This window comes from Alosa alosa, chromosome 7, assembly GCF_017589495.1.
Source record: "Alosa alosa isolate M-15738 ecotype Scorff River chromosome 7, AALO_Geno_1.1, whole genome shotgun sequence".
Lineage (NCBI taxonomy): Eukaryota > Metazoa > Chordata > Actinopteri > Clupeiformes > Clupeidae > Alosa > Alosa alosa.
This window is the reverse complement of record NC_063195.1, coordinates 23,083,256-23,110,031: the sequence shown is the minus strand read 5'-3', so window position 1 is coordinate 23,110,031 and position 26,776 is coordinate 23,083,256. Positions and strand designations below refer to the sequence as shown.

Genomic DNA, 26,776 nt, shown 5'->3' with positions numbered 1-26,776 from the left:
GCCTCACTTAAGGGAAGAGGAGAGATAGACTTCTCTGCATAGTCTGTCTGCCTCTTCACCCCCTCCATGTTTGCTACTGTCTGTCCACTAGCCACTTGTACCACTGTCTTTATGCCTCACTGTTTGCGTGACTTTATGCCTCACTGTTTGCATAACCCCCCTCCATGCCACAGCCGAACTGTGGCCACACTTATACATTTTCTTAAGTAGTTAAATATATAGATATATAGACTTTACTTTACTTCTGCATTGTTGCACTGTTGGACTTACTCATTTGCACTATCACCATGACCACTATCACCATTGCACTACCACCATGACACTCATTCACACAGAGCACCTTACCATACCTTCCTATGCACAGAGAATCACAGGCTCAGTCCCTGCCTCAGTCATTGCAAGCGCCTCTGATTGATTAATCACCACTATGTGGATACTGTTTTTAGAATTGATTTAGACTAAGTGTTAGTTAGTATAATTTGTATTTTTGTAATTTGTATTTTAGTATATTTTTATATATTGTATTAAGTGTTAGTTAGTATAATTTGTATTTTAGTATATTTAGCATATTCTTTATCTTCTACTGTCCTTATTGCTTAGTTGTGTTTTTATATTATATACTTTAATTACTCTTTCTGCTGTTAAAGAATGTGTTTGTGTTGTATGTATGCTGCTGAGACCTTGAATTTCCCCTGGGGATCAATAAAGTATCTATCTATCTATCTATGTATCTTTCAGATAGCAGGAGCATTACTTCAAAACCTGGCAAAATTATTTACCTGATTATCAAAATAGATTCATTCTCTGTATGATGGCACCTACCATGTTTCAATGCATGCTCAGTCACACTAGGTGTGTTTTAGAATTCTAAGGAATGTTTGTTTAAAAGTAACAATACATGGCTGTTTTTTTTTAAATATCACGACGAAACATTTAAAGTTTTAACCTCACAGCGCCTTCTAATCTGATGGCATTTCAGACAGTTGATCATTGCCGCCTGTGCCAAGCACAACCAGAGTAGGTCAGCATTACTTATGTGATGTTGAGGAAGAACCCTGCGGACAACAACCGTGTCTAACATCAATGTTTGGCATCCGGTTTCCTCCCCTCGCCCCAGGTGTTTATTGTGTCTTTCCACCTGGGGCATGGCTTCTGCTCCCAAAACATGGGGCTTCAGGTGTGAAGCTGTTTGCTGGGGCATCAACATTATAATGGCCACAGACAAAAGGCGGAAGGACACGCAGCTACTCTGCTCAGAGACAGAGAGAGAGAGAGAGAGAGAGAGAGAGAGAGAGAGAGAGAGAGAGAGAGCAGGTTTGAAAAGTCCAATAAGCTCTATGCTGGCAAAAATTGTTCCCTTTTCTGTTCCTCTTCTTTCAGAGTGAGACATGCAGGTCAGGATGTCCAATCAGGAGGGACAAATGGACAGCTCTGTCCTGGACAACTCTATTCCCCACTGGCTGGAGATGATGCTGAGCTACAGCCACACATGATCCTACAGATACCAGGCGATAACAACACACCTAGTATCTGTGGCAACGGTGCCAGCACAGCGCAGCCCCGATTTCTGCCCAGAACTGTCCCAGAATCCCTTGCTGTCGCCGCAGTGACGGGTTTGGAGGAGAGGTCCACTGAAGAGACAAGGGGTGACAGGATCGGAGTGCACGAGACGATGAACAGAAGATGACAAGGGATGACTAATTGTTAAAAATAGCAGTGGAAAAAGAATGGTGAATGAAAGGGGAAACAGTGCATCAGCAACATTCTTTTAACCACGACCCCCACCTAACCCCCCACAGCAGCCTCTGTCTGCCCCCACCCACCGCCAAGGAGCTTGTGGGTCGGAGGAAGGGAGGCATGAGGTCCTCACTTCCCCTCCTGTCACTGCATTGTCTGTCGGGGGACAGCAGGCCTTGGAGGTCACTAATGTAATTGCAGGATCACACACACGCATGTGACACACACGCAACACACACACACACACACACACACAAGCAGTTCAAACAGCTACACACACACACAACCACACACAGACAGCCACATATACACACATCCAGACACAGACACATTGAAAGACACAAACACACTATATTTGATATTTTGCAATTGTTTTATCTTTTTAATTTAATTTGTTAAATATACAATTTAAGTTGAGGATATATGGGATGTCTCTCTCACTTTCCCTCGCTCTCGCTCACACACACACACACACACACACACACGCATGCACACACACAGACACACACACACACACACACACACACATTGAGTCATCACCTCACCCCAAAAGCATCCAACCTGTGCTGCACCCTTCCCGCGCCTGCTGCTGCAGACTATCAGTTCAATCAGAGTGTCCGTGTACTTTAGCAGCGTGCCAAAACTAAGTTCAAGAGTCCGCAGGGACGCTGTAGCCACCTCCACCACTAGGCTAGTCTGACCCCTCCCTCTCCTTTCCTCTTCCTCCTCACCCCTGCTGTTTAGTGGCTGTCTGTCTGCCTGACGGGCTAAGTGGCTCACTGACTGGTTAAGTGGCTAATGACCAGCTAAATGGCTCACTGACTGGCTAAGTGGCTAATGACCAATTAAATCACTGACTGGCTAAGTGGCTAATGACCAACTAAGTGGCTCACTGACTGGCTAAGTGGCTAATGTCCAACTAAATCACTGACTGGCTAAGTGGCTAATGACCAACTAAATGGTTCACTGACTGGCTAAAGGGCCAACTAGGAGCAGAGGCTCACTGACTGGCTAAGTGGCTAATGACTAACTAAGTGGGTCACTGACTGGCTAAGTGGCTAATGACCAACTAAGTGGCTCACTGACTGGCTAAGTGGCTAATGACCAACTAAATCACTGACTGGCTAAGTGGCTAATGACCAACTAAATCACTGACTGGCTAAGTGGCTAAGTAGCTAATGACCAACTAAGTAGCTCACTGACTGGCTAAGTGGCTAAGTGGCTAATGACCAACTAAATCACTGACTGGCTAAGTGGCTAATGACCAACTAAATGGTTCACTGACTGGCTAAAGGACCAACTAGGAGCAGAGGCTCACTGACTGGCTAAGTGGCTAATGACCAACAAAGTGACTCACTGACTGGCTAAGTGGCTAATGACTAACTAAGTGGGTCACTGACTGGCTAACCCACCAACTAAGAGGCTCACAGACTGGCTAAGTGGCTAGGCTACCAACTAAGTGGCTCAGTGCCAGGCTAAGTGGCTAATGACCAATTAAGAGGCTCACAGACTGGCTAAGTGGCTAAATTACCAATTAAGTGGCTCAGTGCCTGGCTAAGTGGCTAATGACCAATTAAGAGGCTCACTGACTGGCTAAGTGGCTCTCTGACTGGGTAAGTGGCTAATGACCATCTAAGAGGCTCACTGACTGGCTAAGTGGCTCTCTGACTGGGTAAGTGGCTAATGACCATCTAAGAGGCTCAATGACTGACAAAGTGACGCTGATTGGCTGGCTGGGTAAACAGGCAGGGGAGTTGCTGTGGCAAGTATATCTGTGTATCTGATACAAACTTTAATATTTGGTACCTATTGTTACTAACACTTTATGCTCAGATAAACAAGTTGTGCAATGTCAATACAATACAGTTCATTTTAATTTGAGATATGTTTTCATTGAAAAGAGAGAGAGACAGAGAAGAAAATGGAAATTGAGATCAACTTTGAGGAAATTAAGACAAATAGGGTGGAGAAAAGACAGAGGAAGTGTGTTGGGATGAGAGAAAGAGAGGTCAGAGGAAGGGGCCACTCTGGGTAAATAATCTGTGCAGTCAGCCAGGCAGGGGAGAGTGTGAGAGACCTAACCCAAGAAAGATAGAAAGAGAGAGAGAGAGAGAGAGAGAGAGAGTTGCCATGCCAGTGTTTCCTTTTCAGTGTATCAGTGTGTCATAAATCCTAGTTAATTAAATTAATAGTAATAAAGTTAGTGATCCAATATTAATCTACTCAATCATAGTAATGTCCATATTGTTCAATAACACATTATCAACTTTAGGTTTTGCCGGGTTAATGCATGATTGGGTCGGTAGCCTATAGGCAAATAAATAATGTCATACATTTTTTTTTTCATGCAATGACTGACAAACACTCTCTAACATTACCATATTTACTGAGGGAAATATGTCATCCTATGAAAAGTTACAATACGCTTATATTATGGGATACCTAACTTGTCAGTCAGAAGACTATATGTGTACTTGTAGCCTGGACTTGGAATAATTGATTGATTGATTGAAAATCTTTATTGACATAATGTATTTTGTAGAAATGATGGATGCAGTGCATCCATGTAGTATGCAAAAGCCATTTGGATGGTTTGCATACTGCCACTGCAGTATACTGTTGAAATATAATAGAGAGCTTTAGAGGCTGCTAAAAGTATCCCTGATATCACCTGATTTAACAACGCTTTAGTTGATCTGACAAGATTTAGCAGGATGGATATGACATAGACACACAAGCACACGCACATGCACACACGCACATACACGCACATGCTCTAACCATCTAGTCCTTCTCTTGCCAACAGACCAACAGATGGATGATAAAGTAAAAATCAGATGAGATGAATATTAAAGGCAGCGCTAATATCAGAACACAATAGATACACACACACACACACACACGCTTATTATTGACATTCACATTATTATTATTACTGTGGCATGGCTGTCTCAGGTGAGTGTACTCTTTTCACAGCTTGTATGTCATGTGCAATTCTGTGGAAGTGTCTGTATATATCAGCTTTACAGTGTGTGTTTCTGTGTGTGTGTGTGTGTGTGAGAGAGAGAGTCAGTGCATTGTGTGTGTGTGTCTGTGTGTGTTTGTGTGTGTGAGTGAGTTCAGTGTGTGTGTGTGTGTGTGTGAGTGAGTTTAGTGTGTGTGTGTGTGTGTGTGTGTGTGTGAGAGTGAGTGCAGTGTGTATGTGTGTGTGTGTATGAGTGCGTATGTGTGCACATGTGTGATTGTGTGTGTGAGTGTGTATGTGTATGTTTGTGTGTGAGTGAGTGCAGTGTGTGTGTGTGAGTGAGTGCATTGTGTGTGTGTCTGTGTGTGTGTGTGTGTGTGTGTGTGAGTGAGTGAGTGAGTGCAGTGTGTATGTGTGTGTGTGTGTACCTGTATGAGTGAAGTGTGTGTTTGTGTGTACGTGTACTGTATGTGTGTGTGTGTGTATGTGTATGTGTATGTGTATGACTATGTGTGTGTATGTGTGTGTGTGTGTGTGATTGAGTGTGTTTGTGTGTGTGTGTGTGTATGTTTGTATTTGCGTGTTTGTGTGTGTGTGTGTGTGTGTGTGTGCATACACCTTTGCTTACAGCTCCACTGATGCCTGCGTGTCTCTCTGCAGGTTGGGTAGAGCAGAAGATAAGACCCCCCCTCCTCTCCACCTCCACCCTGCTGCTCTTTGACCCGTTGCAGTGCAGACTAGAGTTCACTTACTGTAGTGGAAGCCGCCGCTCCCAGACGCAGGTAGGACCTCACAGTGTGTGTGTGTGTGTGTGTGTGTGTGTTTGTATGTGTGTATTTGCGTGTTTGTGTGTGTTTGTTTGTTTGTTTGTTTGTTTGTGTCTGTTTTTGTTTGTTCGCTCAATAATGTGTAGGGAGTTAGGATGAGTCGGTGGTGTAGTCGGTGGTGTTTTGATGCAGTATTCGCTGCTGCTGCTGGATGTTTGCTGAACAAATTCAAGTTGTAAGAGATACAATGATTATTTTTGTTAATGTGTGGGGAAAAGGAAAACAGTGATATGGTAAAAGCCTTTAAAGAGATGCCCTGATGGTTGTGATGGGATGTTTTGTGAGTGGGTTGCCATTCAGCGAGATAAAATAGCCCCTGAACACATTGCCCTGGAGGTGCAACATGCGGCAGCAAAGTACTGATATCCCATAGGCCTTCAATGGTTGTTGTAGTGTGGTGTTTCTGTGATATGTACCTGAGTGCAGTATTGTTGATGGGATTAGATGGATTGGATTGAACTTTTGGATGTAAATAATTTAACCCATAATACATACCTGTACTGTAATTGATTAATTTAAGACGTAATGATGTGATTAGCTAATTTATCTAATCCATAATGTCCGAGGATTAGATCAGCTATGTCCTCACATGCTCCTGTGCCATTTCCTTTATAATCACTCGGGTCAATATCACTATCACTATCGGTAACGTCAACGAATCCCCTGCATTCTTAACAGCATTCTTATTAGCCACGTTTACATACAGGATTTTTCTCAGTCAGATGAGAAAATCATTCCGATTGTTTACATGTCTTAATAATCTAATCTGATCAGGTGCCTCAAGCAGGCTATACAGGTACCAGTGTTTTATACAAGTGGTTTGGTTAAGATCTTAGATGGTAACGATGGTGTCATAATTGGCTATACAGTGGATCTTAAAAATTTTAAAAATACTCAGAGGTAGTGAAATTGTTATAAGAGCAACTGTTTTCATGTAATAAAGACAAGTAATCAGCATGCATAAACATTATTCAATCTGATTTAGGGTTTACTAAATCTTTGGCTGTTAAATCGGATTTCAAAAGGAATATACCCCCTTTCGATCCGATTAAACTTCCTATCCGATTTAGCAGTTTTATTCTGATCAAGGAGTTTACATGAGTAATTTTTACTCCAACTGAGCCATGAATCAATTCTAAACAAATCAAATGTGTGTATGTAAACCCACTGACTTGGCATAACATGAGATTCAACACCCTATGTTATAACTAAATCTGGAAAATGGAGTGATCCAAGTTTTTAACCCCCCCCCCCAAAAAAAAAAAACTGTCTTTTGTTCTAAGACACAGATTAGGCCTAAACGCGCCAACCTCCCCCCTACAAAAATGTGTAGTAGACTCACCTTAGATAAATCCACTGACTAATCACCCCCCCCCCCCTTTTTGTGTGCATGTGATACAAAACCACAAAAGGATGAATGGAAGACAAAAAAAGAGTGTCATGAAAATTCCTGTGATCGCAGTACATCACAAGGAGATAACGAAAAGACCTCTGTCCTCCACTGTCCTGCTCACTCTCTCAGGGTCACCTCTCACGTAAAACCGTCCGTGTACGCGGTGGACGATGGTATAAACTCTACATTGTATCTTTAAGAGGGGCGGGAGTACACAACAAAATTCAACAGGGATATGCGAAAACAGACATGTGTGGGCAATAATATTGCGTAATAGAGAAAGTGCCGAGCTAGCAGCCACGACTTCTGTATCTGCGTCAGTGTGTGTTAGAGAGACAGACAGAGAGAGAGAGAGAGAGAGAGAGAGAGAGAGAGAGAGAGAGAGAGAGAGAGAGAGTAGACACACTGGAGAACTGACTGTAGATCACTAGTTTGTTTGCCTGACCTACTGGACTGGGTACATGACAAAGAGAAAAAGTCTATAGGCTTTTGGGGATCAGATTCGAGAAGTCAAGAACAGAGACAACTCAATACAAGACTTGAGACAGACAGAGCCAAAAGGACTGGAGACAGACCACAGAGGTATCAAGAGAGAGACACAATCTTCAGAGGACTTGAGACAAACCTCTGAAGGATTTTGAGACTCGACGAAGACAACTCTGATCGTTGAGGCTTCTTGAATTGACTCCTTGGGAATCTGCACCTGTGAGAAGGTGAGGCCAGATTCCTTGCAACTGTTTAACCTGCAGGGCAGGGAGTATAAAAGCAGCACGGTATTAATGTATTAAGTATGAAAGGGTTTGAGCAGGTTCCTTTAGAGTTTGCAACCCCTAGTTGACAGCAGATAAAGACAGGACAAGATCTGTGTTGACAGATGAGGTCTCTCTCTCCAGAGTTGTCGGTTTCCATATACATTCCCTGCTAAACCTATGTTTAGAGGCACCAGACTAATATTCCAACAGTCCAAAGGATTTTCACCTTGTTACCCCCCAGTGTATTGACCTATTGATCTACTCCTGGTTTAACCGTCAATATGGATGTTATGCAGTCCATTTCTTTGCTTGTTTGCTCACTCACTTGTTTCCGTCTGTCTGGTTGTCATGGTAACTGCCCCAGCGTCCAGACACACCGGAGGCCGGAACACCTCACCTGTTATTGTTGCAGGGTTATGGAATGTGGCAAGGGCGCGTTGGCATTATCGTGACAATGGGGGAAACTTAAACGAGTCCTTTATGAAGACAAGGAGTTGAGCATGTGGCATCTCGGTGCTATAGAGGGTGTGTTAAGGACGCTGTCAACATGTTATTTAGGATGTATGGATGTATTCTTCCACTTCAATTTCTTTCAAGTATTTTTTTTCTTAGAGAGATTAAAAGTAGAGAAGGGTAAAAGGCCACACTTTGCATGATTTAATAATTTTATAACACAGATGCATTTTCATGTAGTGGCTTCTTTAGTGTGCTCGAAAGTTTAAAAGTGCCACAATGCATGTCCGTAATTTGAATGAGCTATGAGCTGTCGTTTCTTTCCTCCCAGACTGGCGCTAATCAGGGCTATTGTCTCACAGGACAAACCCTGTTATAATGTTTCAGTCTTCATATATATTATTAGTAACTCATGTAAGTATTGATGTTCTTTTCAAGCAGATGGGTATCCAATTCACAGATTAATTAACCTTAGATTAATGTCAAGTTCTCCCATCCTTGTCTGAGCCCAATCTTGCTCAATTCAATGCAATCTTTTGCAATTGTTTGTATACCTCCAAATAAACAAAGACCCCGCTGTTCCCTACATGCCCTTCTCAGGAAGGCCTGATGGAGGACTCCACCCTGCATTCCTTGATCCCCTTTCCACCCTTTCCTCGTCTTTTTCTCTCATCCTTTTCTCACACGTTTCCACACCTCATGCTAGTCATTGGTGTAAACACACTCTACTGTTATTGCTATTCACGTCACATATGGCAAACTGTGCCGCTTCATTGTAACATAGTTAAGGAACACCCCCCAAAAAAAAAACTCTGAAAAAAATAACTCTGCTTTTTGTTATTACCACAATACCATTGAATTGTTTACACAACCATTCATGCTTGGCGTCAATCATGTCTTTCAACAGCAGGGACAATGTTGGAAATAAGTCTCTGTCTTTATCGTTTTGTCCCTGACATGGCCTTTAGTTCTTATATTATCTCATAAGTATGCTGCTTATTATTATATTATCCCATAAGTGTATCCCAAATATGTCTAATCAAATCAAATCAAATCATGCTTACCTGCATTCCTTATAATGTCCACAGAACTGCCCTTCATCACGTGCATCGGCCTTTTGTCTATATTTATTGCTGGGCCCCTGTCCGCTACCTGTCGATATTATCTTATCTGCAACGGCGCTGCATTGGGCAACCCCTGTGCTTATGTGAACCATTGGGCCACAGGGCTCATTGTTTTAGTGCTGGCTGCAGAATGCCTGTGTAAGATGTGCCCGATACGAAGGTGAAGGTTGCGAAATGTAGCGCACCGCCAAAGTAAACGTGAGTGAGTGTGCACGAGTGTGTGAATGAGAGTGTTTGAGTGCGTGAGTGCAGCTCATGTGTGTGTGTGTGTGTGTGTGGCTATGTAGTGATGGTGAAGTATCTGGCACCTGGCTGTGAAAGGGGAATGTTAAAGAGTAGGCGCCGACGACGGTCACACACACACACACACACACACACACACACACACACACACACTATACATACACTCACACACTGACATTCAAGGTAAAGGTGTAAAGAGTAGCCCCAGCTATCAGCTCAGGTTTTCACTAGAATGATATCAATTATCTTTCATGCATATCCAATTGTATACATCTTGTTTGTAAGGTTTTGGGTCGAGGATTTTGCCTCTGATGAAGCATGGTCCGCAAGCTTGAGTAATTGTGCAACACTACATTCCAACATAGAGATAGCCTGGAGATTCCAGACCCTGGTACCCTGGTAATCTAGAAAGATTAAGGATCTGGCCATGAATAATGTAATGGCCTTACTCGAGGGGCGGCACCAAGCGTGCATTTGAAAATCTCACTGCACGCAATTGGGTAAGACTATACGACCAATGTTTACTGACTGATTCCGGACCTTGACGCAATTGGATAACACTACGACTGTCATCTGTTTAGCTCGCCTTTGGCCCGCCTATATCAGAAACACAGATGTCATTGGCTCCCCGCAATACAAGTGGTAAAGGTAACATGCATCATTACTCATTGCCAGAGTGTCTCACAGAGACAATTCAAATTGTTCTCATTGCGAGAACTCTGGATTTTCCAGGGTAACATAGAGACACAATTTATCAAAGACTTATCAATGTTCATGAGTCAGCAAGGACAATCACTTTAATGCAACATTGTCACACTTTGGCTAAAGAATGCTTGCAACATTTTAGATGACAACTGACTTGCAACATTCTAGATGACAACTGACTTGCTTTGCATTGCTAGCCTGGCGAGCCAGACCCACATTAAAATGTAGGGTCTGGGCACTCACCGTTCGCAGTGCTCAGTCCGAGGGGCGGGATAATCAGTTGTCTTTCAAATTCCCTCTGCATGCAATAGGACGCAATAGGATATTTGTTTTCAAGTATCAGGGAATTCAAGCCAAACCGTTGCAACTCTGCCATCAATCATTATGTTAAGCCCACCAAACGACTCTATACACGATTTCAATGTCCTGATTAAGTTTCGATTTCTGGAGCTCACAAGCCAACGGAGAGTTGCTAGACTAGCCCTGACAGCCGCTAGGGGCGTGTCTAGATTTCTAGGCTATTGCATTGCAGGAGCAGCAGCTGAATTACTGTACCAGAATTACCTGCACCAGATCAGGAGGTCAGGACTGCATAGATAGATAGATAGATAGATAGATAAGATAGATAGATAGATAGATAGAAACTTAGTCCCGCCCACAACATTTGAGGTTGGGAAGTTCGGTCTGGACTTGTTCCGTTGTGGAGCAACTATGCCCAAACCAGAACTGTTCGGACCAATTCAATTGTACGATGATGGACAAATGAGCAACAGTGCCTCATCTATCATGTCATCTGAGCACGCTTAGGTTGATTTTGTATATATGGTTTCAGATTTTGCAGATGGTTTCTAAGACCCCGTTTCCATGCGGTTTGGCCTTTCATTTTCATTTACACGAAAACTGAGGTTTTATCACTGAAACAATTATTTCTGAAAACTCCGGCCGAAGTGGATATGTAGGAAAACTCCGGTTTCACTTTCATCAAGGGAAAACATCATTTTTTGCATTCGTTTGTTTGAAATCTCTGATTGGCCACCTGTTTGCTAGAGAGTTTTGGACACCCTTCCCCGGCAGGTTTTAGCATCTGTGTGAACATTTTGTGTTATTCTGTGTGAACAACATAATTATTTTTTAAAATGAAGGAGGGGAAATATACATTTTTCCTAATAGCATACCCTGCTACATATTTTGTTGTCTTAGATTGTGTGGTACAAGATATCGACAGCGCGATAACTTAAAAAACAAAACAAAACAGAAAACAATGTTAAGGCATCTGTGGAGAAGAACAATGGTTTGAGTGTTCTTCCTACAGCTCACAGTAAGCTCTGATTGCTCTGATTGTTTAGGTCTATCCAATTGAGTGCAAAGGCGTTTTCCCCACTGTATCGGCTGAAACACACCCCATAGGCCTAATCATGTCCCAATGGAACAGTATCAGACTCAAATTCTTACTAGAATTGAGTATGACGACGTCAGGCTAAACACTCATTCAGTAACTCACTAAACACTCATTGAGTATGACGACGTCAGGCTAAACACTCATTCAGTAACTCACATTAGAACTGCTTTGTTTGTCTGCAAATCATTACAGCAGCAATACAATGTGGGGTCACTCAGACCAGAGAACAGCTGGATTTGGAAAGGATCTGTTGCAGCTCTGGCTCAGATAAGGTCCGCAACAGGGCCAGATGTTCAGGAGGTCACAGCTGCTATGAGACCACAAGACGTGCAACATTTTTTTGCTGATTGAGCAACAGGATTCTCTGAAACTGAGCTTCCTCTTGTGTTAGCAGAACGTGAGCTGGGAGGCTGAAACAGCAAAAAATCACGGGATGGTAGTCATGCAATCATCCCACAAAGTCATAACAAAGTGAAGTCCAAAAACACTGCAGATCAGAAGGGAACACAGGGAGTAAGGAATAGGGAAATTGCTACTTGATCAAAAGTTTCAAAGCGTCAGTAAATTGTCACATAGTCCTCTGTGGTAGAGGCCAGTTTCCACCACTACCACTTCCACACCCGAGTCATGATTACTCGTCGAAAACAAGGGCTTCTCACTTCCCCTTTCCAAAACATGATCTCTTGCAGGACTGCAAAAATATGGTGCACTTCTGACTGTCCTGAAGTGATTTCTTTTTAGCTCATGAGGTGTTTAGCTTTTGAGCAGAAGCTGTAGTGAATGGAGAATACGTAGCGGATAGCACATGATTACATAGCGGATAGCACATGATTAGCATTTAGCCTTTTATTTGTCTTGTAATGACAATGACACACACCACTGAGGTCATTGTTATCGGGAATACTCATCCTCGAGATCAAACAAGCATGTGAGCCTCCTTAAAAGAAGAGGGTGGTTGATTGTAACAATACTTGGTCAACGTTCAGAAAGGGGTATTACACATCCACGTCAAATACCACGTCACCGACGCAGGTAATCACGTTGAAAACAATAAAAACCAAGTGATAATAATATCCGGCGGTCTATTTCAGGATATTGTTTTTTAATTGCGGGGGCTTACTTCCTCTCCTGTCCTTAGTGAATGGGTAAGCCATATGGGCGATGGTTGGCAGCAGATTAAACAGAAAAAAAACTCCCAAAATTCCCCTCTCCTTGACTAACCTCACCTCACCTCCCCTCCCCTCCCACTCTTGCTCTGGAGTCTTTTGGCCAAGGTTACCCCAGATGACCTGCGTGTCTCTCGGAGGAGTCGGCCCTCAGTTGATACTACTCCCTGAACTGGACCCAGGCCTTATCTACAACAGGTGCCGTCCAAATTAAGCAACTGTGTGCGCTACTGTGGAATTCTGGGAGCATCTAACATCATCACATGAGCTTGTCTATTAATACAGTGTTTATATCATGTGCACTATAAATGTGCTGTGCAACTCATGAACTAAATGGGCTTAGGAGAGTAATGACTGAGCAGTGAGGCAGAATGTTATGTAGAAATGTAGCCTACTGTCAAGGCAGTCAGATACAAGTCACAGTTTGTTTCTGCAACTGGTAGCAGTTAGTACAGTAGTTGAGCTAAACAAATCAAACATCAATGTTCACCTTGCAAGTTCAAGCCTGACGTTTAAAATACTTTTTCCACTTCATGCCTCTTGAGTCTTGACCAGCTTTGTTAAAGTAATATGCTCAACATGAAAGCGGCTGACCTGTTCTGTTAGATCATTTGTTTCTTTTTTGTTTTAACAGGGATCTCAATGGCATTAATTTTTGCAGGGGTTTGAGGGCCGTGGGTAGGGTGGGCTACTTATCCTTCAACAACTATTTTCAACTGACTCAGAATTTCTATTTTCAGTGGAATCAAATCAAAATTCCTCCCTACATACTGGAAACTGAGGGAAGAGACATTACCCAAAGCTATTGTTCACACTGTTCTCTCTCTCTCTCTCTCTCTCTCTCTCTCTCTCTCTCTCTCTCTCTCTCACACACTAATGGGTTCCCCAGGTGTCTGAGTCTTCCAACACAAACAACACAATGCGAGGCCCGCATGCCCAGGAACACCGCCACTGACCAGCGCACGGCTCGTTCCAGGGGCGAGGCCACCCTGGCCGTCTCCGTTTGTCCGTCGTCTCCATTATGGCATCCTTTCTCACCACGGACTGAGACAGATTCTGCCGGAGCGCCGGGGGCGCAGAACAATCAGGCAATCACCGTGGCCAATCACGCCGCCCCCTGCGCAGGATGTTTCCCTAATCTAGGTTCAGGGGTGCCTCGCCTTGCATTGCCTCTATAGCCTGCGGTATCCTGTTCCTAAAGGAACGTGCCATGTTTTCACTGGAAGTATAGTTTGTGTGTGTCTGTGTGTGTGTGTGTGTGTGTGTGTGTGTGTGTGTGTGTGTGTGTGTGTGTGTGTGTGTGTGTGTGTGTGTGTGTGTGTGTTTTCTACCTGTGAACACCCTTGTGAATGCATTTTGACCAAACCATAAAGATGTTTACACTGGACAATTAGTGTCTCCATCTGTGGAAGAGGAAATCAGTATGTGCAATGTTCTATGAAAAGGCCTCAAGAGCCACAAGATATTTAGAAGAAAAAGAAGAGAAAGAAGAAGAAGAAGTTATTGACATTGGTCAGCTTATAACTCACACCTATTTTATTTAACCCTATTTTATATTGATGCAACCAGAGAAGCAATAGTAGAAACAGTCTACTCAACTTGGCATTAGTATTGCCACGGTAGAATTGACAATCTATTGACTGCTCTCTCTCTCTCTCTCTCTCTCCCTGGGGTGTCCTGCTGTTGTCGGATGCTGTTATGTAAATGAGTAGCGTCAATCCTCTCCCTGAACCAATACCATTATTATCCATTTGCAGCACACCCTCTTTTATTTTTAGTTCACTTGCCCTCCATTTCTCTCTCTCTCTTTCTGTGTGTGTGTGTGTGTGTATTAGAGGTGTGCATGTGTGTGTACTGGAGGTGTGTGTTCCAGGGAGGCAATGACGTTAACAGGCATGAGCATGTGTATTAGAGAGAGTGAGAGAAAAGTTAAAGAAATGAGGCTTTTGCGTCTGTCCTTCATCACTTCATTATATGACTGAATTGGCGCAGGATCCCTGTTGACTAGCCGACTAAAGGAGGCCAGAGAGGACAAGAGCAGGTAGAGGTGAGACGCGGGGCTGGAGTCTTTTCGGGCCCAGAGCTTTCTTCTCTATAATGATATTACAGATTAAATGCTTCGGTGCAAGTTGCAAATATGCCAGATAACTTTCCTTCTCTTTCTTTCTTTCTTTCTTGTTTGTTCTTTTTTCATGTTTGCTTGCTTACTTTGCTCGATTACTTCATGTGTTTTTATATACATTTCCACATAACATTTTTTTATCATTATTATTGTATTCAGTTCTTACAAGGCCTGTTCAACTTTGCCGGTATCAGTTCCTGAGTTCTGTAAAATTTAATTTCGACACTTTGGTAGACAAATGTCTGCTGTTATGCACATTATGCTAATTAAATGGATATGTAAACAAATGCATAAAAAACAATAGAATGAAACACAGGATCATTGTAAAGAAGGTGCACATTGATTCTGGGGAATTACTGACTATTCATGAATCTATTTATTTATTGTGGCTTCAGGGTTGCAATGTTGTGGTTTCACAAGAAACATGTTCTCGTAGCAGGAGTTCTTGCTTAACGTTTTGTGTGAATAGTTCAGTCACTTTATGGGTTGTTGAATGGGTGTGTGTACTATTCTGTAATCTTTTGGCTCTGCTTGTGAAATGTGAACAGCTCGCATGAATTCTGATAGGTAACTCATTTATTGAGCATATCATGACATGAAAACTGCTCATCAAAAAAGTGGTAGTAAAATAGTAGTTTTCTTTCCCAAAAATTATGAGAATAATTCACTATAGATTGATCAAAATCAAGTACTAGAATAGTAATTTTCTTGCTTTAATGATTTTCTTAAAATATATTCTACATCTTTATTGATATTTGTTAGTTCGTATCATACCTGACAATAATGTTTTTATAGCCTGGAAGCCATCCCGAACTTAACCTCGGCCCCGGAATGTGAGGTCGGGAAATTTGATATGGAATTGTTCCATTGAGAAGCATCTATGCCCGAACCATAATTACGTCTCAATTAAGCAAATATCAGACTCAAATTCTGAATAGAATTGACTATGACTATGCCAGGCTACTGTTTTTATTGTATGTATATGTAACGTCCAGTAGAGGGCAGTGTAGCCTATGAGCAACTGAGTCGAGAACACCCTGTCCAGAACACAGGAGCTTGGAGAGTTTGGAAAGCCATCCATCCAAAAATCTGGTTTTTTTTTAAATATTATAATTGTTTGTTTTATTTTGTTTTGTTTTCCTCAGTCCATGTTTATTATTTGATTTGTTTTGTGTTGATAAGTTATTGAATGCATTTGTACATGCTACCTCTGAAAAACAAAAATGACTTCAAGTCATTGAAACCCCCCCCCCAGAAAAAAGGTAGTAGTAGTTTATCTGCCAACCCTCTCCCTACACAGATCATTGCCCCCCTCAGAATGTTTTATGACTGTGTTTCACACGTCTCTCTTCTCTCGGGCATGCCTCGCACAGCTCTATCGGACCTCTCTCTCTCTCTCTCTCTCTCTCTCCCTCTCTCCCTCTCCCCCTCCCTCCCACCTTCCTCGGAGTGTGAACCATCATTTCCCATGGATATCTCTGGGTAATGACTATGAGCTATGCATACTGTAAATAGCCTTTCAGTGCGTTGGAGGTGGGATAACTTATATATCTTGTGCGGGGTATGTTGGCGGTATCTTGGGTTAGGTGGTACAGAATGTCACGGGCATGGTGTTGAGGTGAGGAGTGAATTGAAACAGACCCCTGGCGTTTCCCTGAGCACGTTGCGTTAGGCGGTCAGGTGTCGTGTTTCGGTAGACCTGAGCTGAACTCGATGTGAGATTTTGTGTGTGAATATCTGAAATATTTGTGAGGTGTGTGAGGGGAATAAGACAGTGGATCTGGGGTCCAGGGGCTGATTGCTCTCTCTATCTCTGTGTGTGTGTGTGTGTGTGTGTGTGTGTGTGTGTGTGTGTGTGTGTGTGTGTGTGTGCGCTTTTGCACGTGTGGTTGTGTATGTGTGTGTGTGTTGGGGGGGGGGGGGGTGCTTTGTGTGTGGGTGTGTGCATGTGTGTGGTGAAAAAAAAACACATCATTGTCATCAGTACTTAGGTCAGCAGCAAGTAGCCACCACACGACTCAGACACACACAAGCAAAAACAAAAACAAAGACTCATTGGGGTGGATGGATGTCCCATTTACAAATTCATGAACAGATGTCATTACGTTTATATATTTATTTTTTAAATATAGAGTAATCGTGTTCTATAGCCCTGCTCTTCCCCTCTTTGTATTATAATATCTAATGGCATAAGTTGTATTTTTATGTAAAAACATAGACCCTTTTGGGTAGGCCTATGTGTGGCCAGATTACCATGGTTCAGTGTGGTCATGTAAACAGTATTAAAGCCAAAAACAACTGCACCCTAGACCCTAGACTGGATAAGTCCTTATGTCCTCTTTGCTCATTTCCTCACTCAACCATGTCACCTTCTATCGCTGCCCAATTGGCATCATCATGCGCTCTCTCTATTGACTAATTTTTGTAGGCTCTGTACTTAGTGCAGTATTTTGCAGATTGACTTGCTTTCACTAAAAGTGTTGTTCCGTCTTCATGCAATTAAGGCCGTGTTTGGTACATTTAGCCTATAGCCTATATTTGTCTCCACAATTAGAGTTCCAGTGTAGAAAGACTATGCATGTTATTGTTAGCTTTAATGGCAGAAATGCAGGGCATTACCCCATGATGATGACACCATTATAATGACATCTTAGTTACTTTACAATAAAATATTGCATATAGTTGACATTGATTGGGTTTTGCTTGTACAATTGTGCTTTGCACAATTATTGTCTCACGATTGTGAGTGTGTGTGTGTGTGTGTGTGGATGCTTTTGTTGGTGTGTTTTATTATGCCTGTCTGTCATCTCCTCAGTAACAGTTTCTAGAGCATGACTGACTCATGTACATGACAGAGATGATAATCAGTTATTGCTTTTTAATTTCTCCAGAAATGGCAACACTCAAGGCCAATTCCCTGGAAGTCTCTAAAGAACAAAACCTGTTTTGTAACTTTGTATGTTGTTCTTACAGATATGTGAAATTGACAGACCTCATATGACACAACGACTTTGATTTCTCAAATGTAATGTTATAATTTGATAATGAAATAAGAAATGAACTGACGATGGATATTATTAGTTTCTACATTTAGTTTGCATAGACCATATCACTATTAGTGTCGGTATGGTGTTACAATATTAAATGTCCCATCAACAATTAATGGGAACAAATGACTAAGTGATTATTTTGGACAGGGGTGTGACAGGCTATTGTAACATTACTTTATATGGGAGGACATTTGGAGCATAGTTGAATATTCGGGGAGACAAAGTATATTATGATTATGGCCTTGTGTGTGTGTGTCCGTGTGGGTGTGTATGTGTGTGTGTGTGTGTGTGTGTGTGTGTGTGTGTGTGTGTGCAATTAATGGGAACAAATGACTAAGTGATTATTTTGGACAGGGGTGTGACAGGCTATTGTAACATTACTTTATATGGGAGGACATTTGGAGCATAGTTGAATATTCGGGGAGACAAAGTATATTATGATTATGGCCTTGTGTGTGTGTGTCCGTGTGGGTGTGTATGTGTGTGTGTGTGTGTGTATGTGTGTGTGTGTGTGTGTGTGTGTGTGTGTGTGTGTGTGTGTGTGTGTGTGTGTGTGTGTGTGTGTGTGTGTGTGTGTGTGTGTGTGTGTGTGTGTGTGTGTGTGTGTGGTGTGTGTGGGTGTGTGGTGAAAAAAAACACTTATTGTTGCCAGTGCTTAGGTCAACAGCAAGTAGCCACCACACGACTCACAGACACAAAACAAAAACACAAACACAAACAAAGACTCATCAAACTGTCAACAAACTGAGCATTCATGTCTGTCAACACCCACTGTTCTGGATGTTTCATTATGCCTCTCCCTTTGTCTACGAACAAAAATAATGGAAGCCAAAGAAAGAGTCGGAGAAGTGTATATAGAGATGGGCAGAAATTAAACAGCAGCTCCCATGCAGAAAATGTCAATTGTGTACAATTCTTCTTATTTGTTCATTTTTCTCCTCGTATGCAGTGTTCGCTAACCATGTGTGAGCAGCACATACAATTATGGCTCCTTTTATATACAGTTACAATATATATATATATATATATATATATATATATATATATATATATTAAAAGCTCTTCACCACTGATTTATCATGTACTGTACACAGGAAGCATGATTCCTATATAATCTTTCACAGACCTTCTCCGTAACTGTTGTTAGTTGGCGAGAAAGTGGGGTGGGGGAGAGTGGAGATGTTAGTGTGGCTGTGTTGACGGCTTGACCATGGGCCAGCGTGGAAGCAGTGGTGAACGCAGGGAGATAAGACGGGCGGCAGGCGCACACAATGGGACGCCGTGGGGAGGAAGTGGCGAAGGACGTGCTAACCCACACAGATCCTGTGAAATGTGGACCTGTCATACCTTTAAACCGCAGCCATTTACAAGGCGTTGACAGGATATTACCCTCCCCATATAAGTAAATGCCACACACACACACACACACATCTCTACCCATCTCAAGGTTGCTAATTTGCATTAAACAATGTGGGGTAAGACCTTACATGAACAATGAACCTCAACTTAGCTAATCAATCACATTTATTGCTGCATCCATTCAAAGTTTTTCACACACACACACACACACACACACACACAGACAGAGAGAGAGAGAGAGAGAGAGAGAGAGAGAGAGAGAGAGACACACACACACACACACACACATTCACACACACATTAATACACCCCCCACCACACATCTATAAACAAACACACACCCATATACACATCCACCTACACCCCTGGCTTCTGACATATTGGCTCTTGCTACTGACTTGACCTGATCACTGACCCCTAGAATCCCCACCCCACCCCACCCCACCCCACCCCATAATCATCAACCCAAATAGTTTGTGTATCATTTTGTGAGGTCACAAAACCCAATCCTGTTGTGACAACCACGGCATTCCGAAACAAAATCCATGGGCTTTATGACTTCACAGATGATGAGAGGGACTCCAGAATGCTCAGTAAACCAGAGCAGAGTCACCACCACAGTCACCACCGCAGCCACAGTGCACAGCCACAGTCGCACGCTTCATGCCCGCGTCTGGGAGGAGTAGATCAGGAGTGCTGAAACGACAGACATACAGAGTCACGGTGCAGACGGAGAGATAGTGCAGGGCCCCTGCTATCAGCTGTGAAAAATTCGCCAGACTTCTGAAAACCGTGCACTGATGAAGAAGTCCTGGTAAGTGTTAGGGTTTGGGAGTATGCAAGCGTGAGTGTGTGTGTGCATGTGCATGTGTGAATGTGTGTGTCAGACAGAGATAAAGGGAGAAAGAGAAAGACAGAGTGCATGCATGTGTGTGTATGAGAGAGAGTGCATACAGTATGTGCATTTGTGTTCATGTGTGCATGTGTGTGTGTGTGTGCGCGTGTGTGTTGCAAGGAGTTTGGGGGTGGAGCTGGCTATTGACTGACAGGCAAGGAGGTGGGGTGGCATCTTCACTGAGCGAGAGAGAGTGTGTGTGTGGTTCTGCCTGCCAATCCAGCTGTATAAAATGGGTCTGCTCTATGCTGGACTGGCAGTGGCTCATGCTGGTGGTCTCTGTGTGTTAGTGGTTTTGGGGAAACTATCAGTGGATTTGACAGAAGACTTGGCAGGGACTGAGAGTATAGGTTTGTGTGAGTATTTTATCTGCTGGGATTCGCCTCTTATAATGTTTATGATGCATCTCACAGCTGGTAGAAGGCTCTTGGTCAGGCTATCCATTTTGGTTGGTCTTTGACTATGTATTTGAGTAACATAATGTTTTTTATAAAGTTTTTGGGGGGAGGTATGGAGGGGATTGCTTATGTCCTGTGTATTCTAGATTTGGAATAATCACTGTCTCGTTTTGAAATAGTTTATTTGAAACATATGCCAATAAATATCCTCTATGATCAGTGTATTGTGGAGGAACAATTGTTTTTTTTTTAAAGTGTAGGTTAATTGTCCTTGATCATGTAATTAATGATGTTATTCAGGAGAGGACAAGTGAGTTTATATAGTTATGTTAATATGTATATGATAATATATTATTACATCATCTGTTTCAAACAGAAAGTGCCTTGGAGCTTTTTCTTGTTTTGGATGATCCGTTTCCCATGCAAAGAGCACCTCAAATATATAACTTTGAGACCAGGAAGCATTCCTATTGAAACATTTTGTTATATTATTACATCACAGCATGGAAGCATCATATGTTTAGGCATAGATAAGCCTGCTAGACTCCCTGCATGGAGACTCGTGGTCTGATGCACTCAGTAAAGTTACAGTTACAACCATCACACAATACCTTCACATGTTACATGTTATTTGTCCTGATATAATATGTTTGTCTCTGGCTGAGTGTGAGAGCTAAGAAATCACAGAGCAAAATTGGCTCGTGATATGAACCCCTGCTGTAGGTACATTTAGTTGTTCTTTAGTGCTTTCACATTCAGTGTCTGAGGCTGACTATGATGGAGTTGCAGCATTTTGAAAAATGAAAGATCTGAAGGAATAGTTTCAGCCTTACTGCTATTCTTCTATTCTGGCTCAGCATTCAAAGCAAATGTGAAAGCAACATGTGCTGTATTGCTGCCTTGGACAGAATCGCTGTATGTGAGACATGCAAACTTAATAGTTCAGTGTTTTCATTATTTGTTCTTGAATATAGTGTCTGTAGTGGAACTATAGTGCCATATCTTAGTGAATTTAACCTACTATGCCACAACTTGGAAAGCCTGGTTAACACCAATTGAGATTGAGAGTAGGTCTGGAAAGGCTTCATTGACTCCAGAGGTGTAGCCAGCAGTACAATTAAACTTAATCTTAAACCGGTGCATTAAACTCTTACTAAGTGCAGCAAACATATTTCTTGAAACACAGATTTTAAATGCAGTTGTTTACTCAATTCCAAAGAAAATACAGGTCCATAGCTGTTTAACCCTGTCACCATCAGTGTAGCCATTGGTTGTGTTAAATGCACTGCTCTATCTGTCATCATATAAAGCCCGCCCCATGCCAGATAAGCGATTATGATTGGATCCTGGGTGGTGATTTTAGAAACAGGTATTAATGGGCTCATTTCCTGACAGACCTGCAGAGCCAAATTCAAATTTTCTAACAGGCTCATCTGGGTTCACCCAGGCAACAAATTGGATGCCTTTAAAAAAAAAAAAAAAAAAAAAAAAAAAAAAAAAAAAAAAAGATTGATTCCACTTCCACGTTTGTCTACCATTGATGTTTTATTTGATTTATATTTGATATATTTCTTTCTTTCTTTCTTTCTTTTTATTAGGTCAGGGTGACAGCTGATGCGTGACTTTGTACAGCACTGAAGGACAGCGGCATCACCTCAAAGGTCACAGTCATGACGGCCAACAACGCTCCCAAAGACAAGTAAAAACCCACGCTTCTTCTTATCCCTGATCTATCACAAGCTTCTCATCCCTGATCAATCACGTTCACGCACAATCAAGTACACATTAATGTCGCTTCCGACTTTGTTTGTTTGTTGTTATTTGCTTGTTTTGTTTGTTTCTTTGAGGATTTGGTGAGTTAGTTTGGTGTTTCCTTTTGCAAATTTGCAACGTATATACAGTATTTACTAGTCCTATTTGACCATGCTCTGAATGATTTTGTTGATTGATGTGTTTGCCTATAGGGATTGTAGTCTTGAGTCCTGAAACTCTAGACCTGTCTCATTGGATGCCTAAATTAAATGCCTTCCCAGTAGCTCAGTGAAACACAATCTGTTATTTCCCCAAAGCCACATACCAAGCAGGGGATCCATCTGAGGAAGAACTATTCAACTTTATATGTAAGGAATGAGTCACTAACTCCCTGTTTCCTGCAATGACCTTTGACCCGACAGATATAAGGCTGTATGGCTGATCTTCTTCACCCTTGGGCTAGGCACTCTGTTGCCATGGAACTTCTTCATGACGGCTACCATGGTAATATGCTTTGTTTGGATTTTGAATCATTTGAGGTTATCCTTTCCGACCCTTTTCCACTCGGCTAACTAAAGGCCAATTCACACCAAAGATTCGCAGAGACGAAACTGTTGCAAAGAGGAGTTGCAGCGGTGTGAATTAAATGTTGCACATTGTTGCCAGCTGTCGCAAGCCATTGGAAAGCATTTTTCATGTCAAATTGCAAGTTGCAAGACCTTGCAGTTCCAGTATTCAGAAACAATATTTCCAGGTCTCGGAAATATTGTTGACATTGAAAGCTGTCGCAGTACTCTGACCACCCCCCCTACAGCAAATTGCTGGTTTATGTCTTGTCTCATATGGAAAATTCCAAACTGGCTACTAAAACACACATTACACTCAGCTACCTTTGCCTGATTCTGAGCAAAGACAGCAAAAACTGTTTGCTCTGCCTCCTTATCTGAATCCACGTGGAGCGCTAATCTCTGCTGGCTGTGTCTATTCAGTGGAAAGCAATCAGAATGCAATTACCTGCCGTTTTGAGTGCAGCTCGTTTCAGTTCAGTGCAGTGTGGAGTGTTTCATCCGCTCAGTGAATCTCATCGCTAATAATCCTTCGTCTCCGTCTCCAGTACTTCACCAGCCGGCTCAAGGACCCCGCCACGATGGACGCCGACCGCTCCAACGCCACCGACGCCCCGACCACGCTGGCCCCGGGGGAGGTGCTGGACACGCGCAGCGTCCTGGAGGCAAAGTTCAACAACGTCATGACGCTCTGCGCCATGGTGCCACTGCTGGCCTTTACCTGCCTCAACTCCTTCCTGCTTTGGTGGGTGACCCCTGAGGTCAAAGTGCAGAGGTTGGGAGGTCATAGGGGTCACATTGGGGTCTTGAATTAGACCAGAGACGGTTGATAAAAGTTAACTATAGAATCTTTGATTAGACTCCTCAGATGACTTGAAATTACTAGATTAGTAATGAATTACTAGATTAGTGCAGATTATTTATGGGTATCCTCATTTATTGTGATGTCCAAATTCCATGATAGTGTTTGTTTCATGCAGTGTGTGGTTTGGATGAGCCAGACCGTCTTCAGCTTAAAGTTTCTGTCCAAAATCGTGTGATTGTAGTAGATGGGTGTGCGTACCATAGCATTCATTCCTACAGGCAACCCTGAGTCTGGCGATCGATGCGGGTGGCACTCTCACGTCCCGTCTTCCCTGCTGATCCAGTAACAGGAGATAGATATCTTCACCTTTAGCTTAGTATCTGGTCAAAACGTGCGTCATATTCATGTAAGCCATGTCTGCATTAGATTGTGATCTGTACCAGGCAGAATGTGCTTGCTCTGTGCGTAAAGCCACTCTCCACTTTCAATATCATTAAAGGCATAAAAAGGCCAAAAAAATATTATTTAAAAAAAAAAAAAAAAATTAATGTGATAAAATGATGTACACTAACAGCTAATTACATTTGTGTGACTCTCCAAAGGGTTCCTCAGAAGTTAAGGATCATGGGTAGTCTGTCAGTGATCCTGCTGGTGTTCATGGTGACAGCCATTTTGGTGAAGGTCGAGATTGCACCGCTGCCTTTCTTTGTGGTGACTATGATCAAAATCATCATCATTAACTGTGAGTGACAACATGAGGTTAATACACCTCTCTGCTATTACCGTAAAACTCCAAATAATAGCCCGGGCTTTTATTTTCCCACATCGCCAAACTGCACCGGCTAGTATTAGAGACAGGCGTCTATATGAGACAGGCCTTTAATTCCCTTTACACAAAACTTTTCCTCTGCAAAGATGGAAAATATTATCGAATTAATAATTTCAAACACACTGAATATCTACCTATATGACTAGGCTATCTGATGACAATTACGGATCATCATTCATTTAGTGTTGAGATGTTGTTCATTGAGTGAGATACAGTAAGATCCAAATAGCAGGGATAGCCAGAACAGATGAAACACGTTTTAATTAAACGTAATCTACAAAGAGATCGTATCACACTGAAAGCTCATATTTTGTCACTAGCAAATAGCCTATATTGGTCCTTTGTCAAACACAGTTGCATTATTAGCCCTGACCAAAACCGTTCAGGAATTATTTATGCAAAAGTGGAACGTGCTTAATGTTTCATTCTCCCTCCTTTTCGGCATGAATGAAACAGCATGAGAATGCATGAACCATATTGTTTCTCCCGTTTTGTATTTGCCAAATTTGACAACAGTCTACATTCAAATCATAGCCTACTTCCAGGAATCTTTAAACAGACGATCTGACGGGTTTTAGAAGATTAAATACAACCCGAAACTAAAAAACAGACCAGGCCTCTACTGGAGACCGGCTTTTAACCCAAACCTGTAGCCACGCCAGGCGTTTAAAAGAGACGGGCGTCTCTTAGGGACTCGGCGATTATTTGAAGTTTTATGGTAGGCTACATGCATGATCAACCACCCCTGAATCACAAGCTACTGTCTTTGTAATACTTTGGCATATCAGATTTCATAAGTCATATCAAGTCTAAACACACACACACACACACACACACACACACACACACACACACACGTGGTAAGGAAACCACAAAATCTCTCTAAAGCTCTCTACAAGCTTTCTAGCTATTTAATATTCACACAAATAAAAATGCCAATTGACTCTCAAGAGCTGCCTGAAAGCACTTCCCATTGCCCATCCCGTTTCCTGTGTCGCACTCATGTTCCAAGCACAATTTAGTATTCAGAGACGTGATATTCTACCAGGCTTGACGTGTTGCTCAGATATTCTTTTCTGGAAAGCACTTTCCATCGCCCAACACTGTTTCCTCTCTCTCTCTCTCTCTCTCTCTCCATGTTCCCTCTACCCTTCTCCTCTCCTCCTCCTTTCTTCCTCTTCCTCCACCAGCTTTCGGGGCCATCCTGCAGGGCAGTCTGTTTGGCATGGCCGGCCTGCTGCCCACCTCCTACACCACACCCATCATGAGTGGCCAGGGTCTGGCAGGGACCTTCGCTGCCTTCTCCATGATCTGTGCCATAGCCAGTAAGTCTTCAGCACACTAGCAATGTGTGTGTGTGTGTGTGTGTGTGTGTGTGTTGTATCTCTCTCTCTCTCTGAACGTGTCAACGGTTACCAAACTTTACCTGAAAGACTGCAATAACAGTGCTGATAAATATACCTATAATGTAGCAGTATAATAAGTATAATGGATGTAACCCAATCTTCTCTTCTGTATATGGTCTCTCTCTCTCTTTCTCAGGTGGCTCTGAGCTAAGTGACAGTGCATTTGGGTACTTCATCACTGCCTGTGCGGTTATTGTCATAGCCATCATGTCGTACGTCCTGCTGCCTAAGCTGGTAAACATCCCAGTCTTACAGCTTTCTTTGACCCAGAGAGTATCTCTCACACCTCATTTGCTGAAACACTCATTTGTGTATTTATCACCTCCAGGTTAGAATAACTGTGATGCCTTACTCTTTGGAGTCTCGGCAAATAGAATAATTCGATTACAATGTATACCAATATTTCTGCTGCAAGGGTGCTCAGCCATACTAGGCCACCATCACCACCATCCTCCAGCAACTACACTGGCTGCAACTGGCTCCCAGTTCAATATCCCACCCAATACAAAATCGTTCTGCTCGAACACGAATCCCTCCATAATCTGGTCCCTTCCTACAGCATCTCTCAAATCCCTTAACTCCACACACGTCGTCCTATGGCATACATTCCATTTTCTTACAATGTCTTCTTTTTTTAACATGTTTTATCTGTCTGTGTATCTATGTTCTCATTGATCTTGCTGGGTGCTTATAGTAAATTTTGCGTCATGTTATTCCTCAACAGGGGTTTTTCCAGCACTTCCAGAACAACAAGGGAGTGGACGATGAGAAACAGATGGATCCGCTGACGAAAGGTAATCTGCTGGGAGTCAGTCCGTTTGTGGTTTTTA

At 42.5% G+C, this 26,776-nt stretch overlaps 1 protein-coding gene across 6 annotated transcripts in view; it reads left to right on the top strand.

The window, feature by feature from the left end:
- Positions 1–5,280: 5,280 nt before the first annotated feature.
- LOC125298499 (equilibrative nucleoside transporter 1-like) overlaps positions 5,281–26,776 on the top strand; it is a 34,000-nt gene continuing 12,504 nt past the window's right edge. Inside the window, exons 1-8 of one of the 6 annotated variants that reach the window (XM_048249269.1) lie at positions 5,281–5,484; positions 22,187–22,287; positions 22,763–22,844; positions 23,455–23,651; positions 24,314–24,453; positions 25,731–25,865; positions 26,083–26,180; positions 26,671–26,740. In XM_048249269.1, coding sequence (XP_048105226.1) covers positions 22,259–22,287; positions 22,763–22,844; positions 23,455–23,651; positions 24,314–24,453; positions 25,731–25,865; positions 26,083–26,180; positions 26,671–26,740 — 751 coding nt within the window. In that variant the 5' untranslated portion in view covers positions 5,281–5,484; positions 22,187–22,258. Of the gene's footprint in view, positions 5,485–7,303; positions 7,636–14,110; positions 14,812–19,879; positions 20,110–20,261; positions 20,547–22,186; positions 22,288–22,762; positions 22,845–23,454; positions 23,652–24,313; positions 24,454–25,730; positions 25,866–26,082; positions 26,181–26,670; positions 26,741–26,776 lie in introns of those variants that run through there. The other 5 variants (XM_048249271.1, XM_048249266.1, XM_048249270.1 and 2 more) reach the window with 5 other exon arrangements.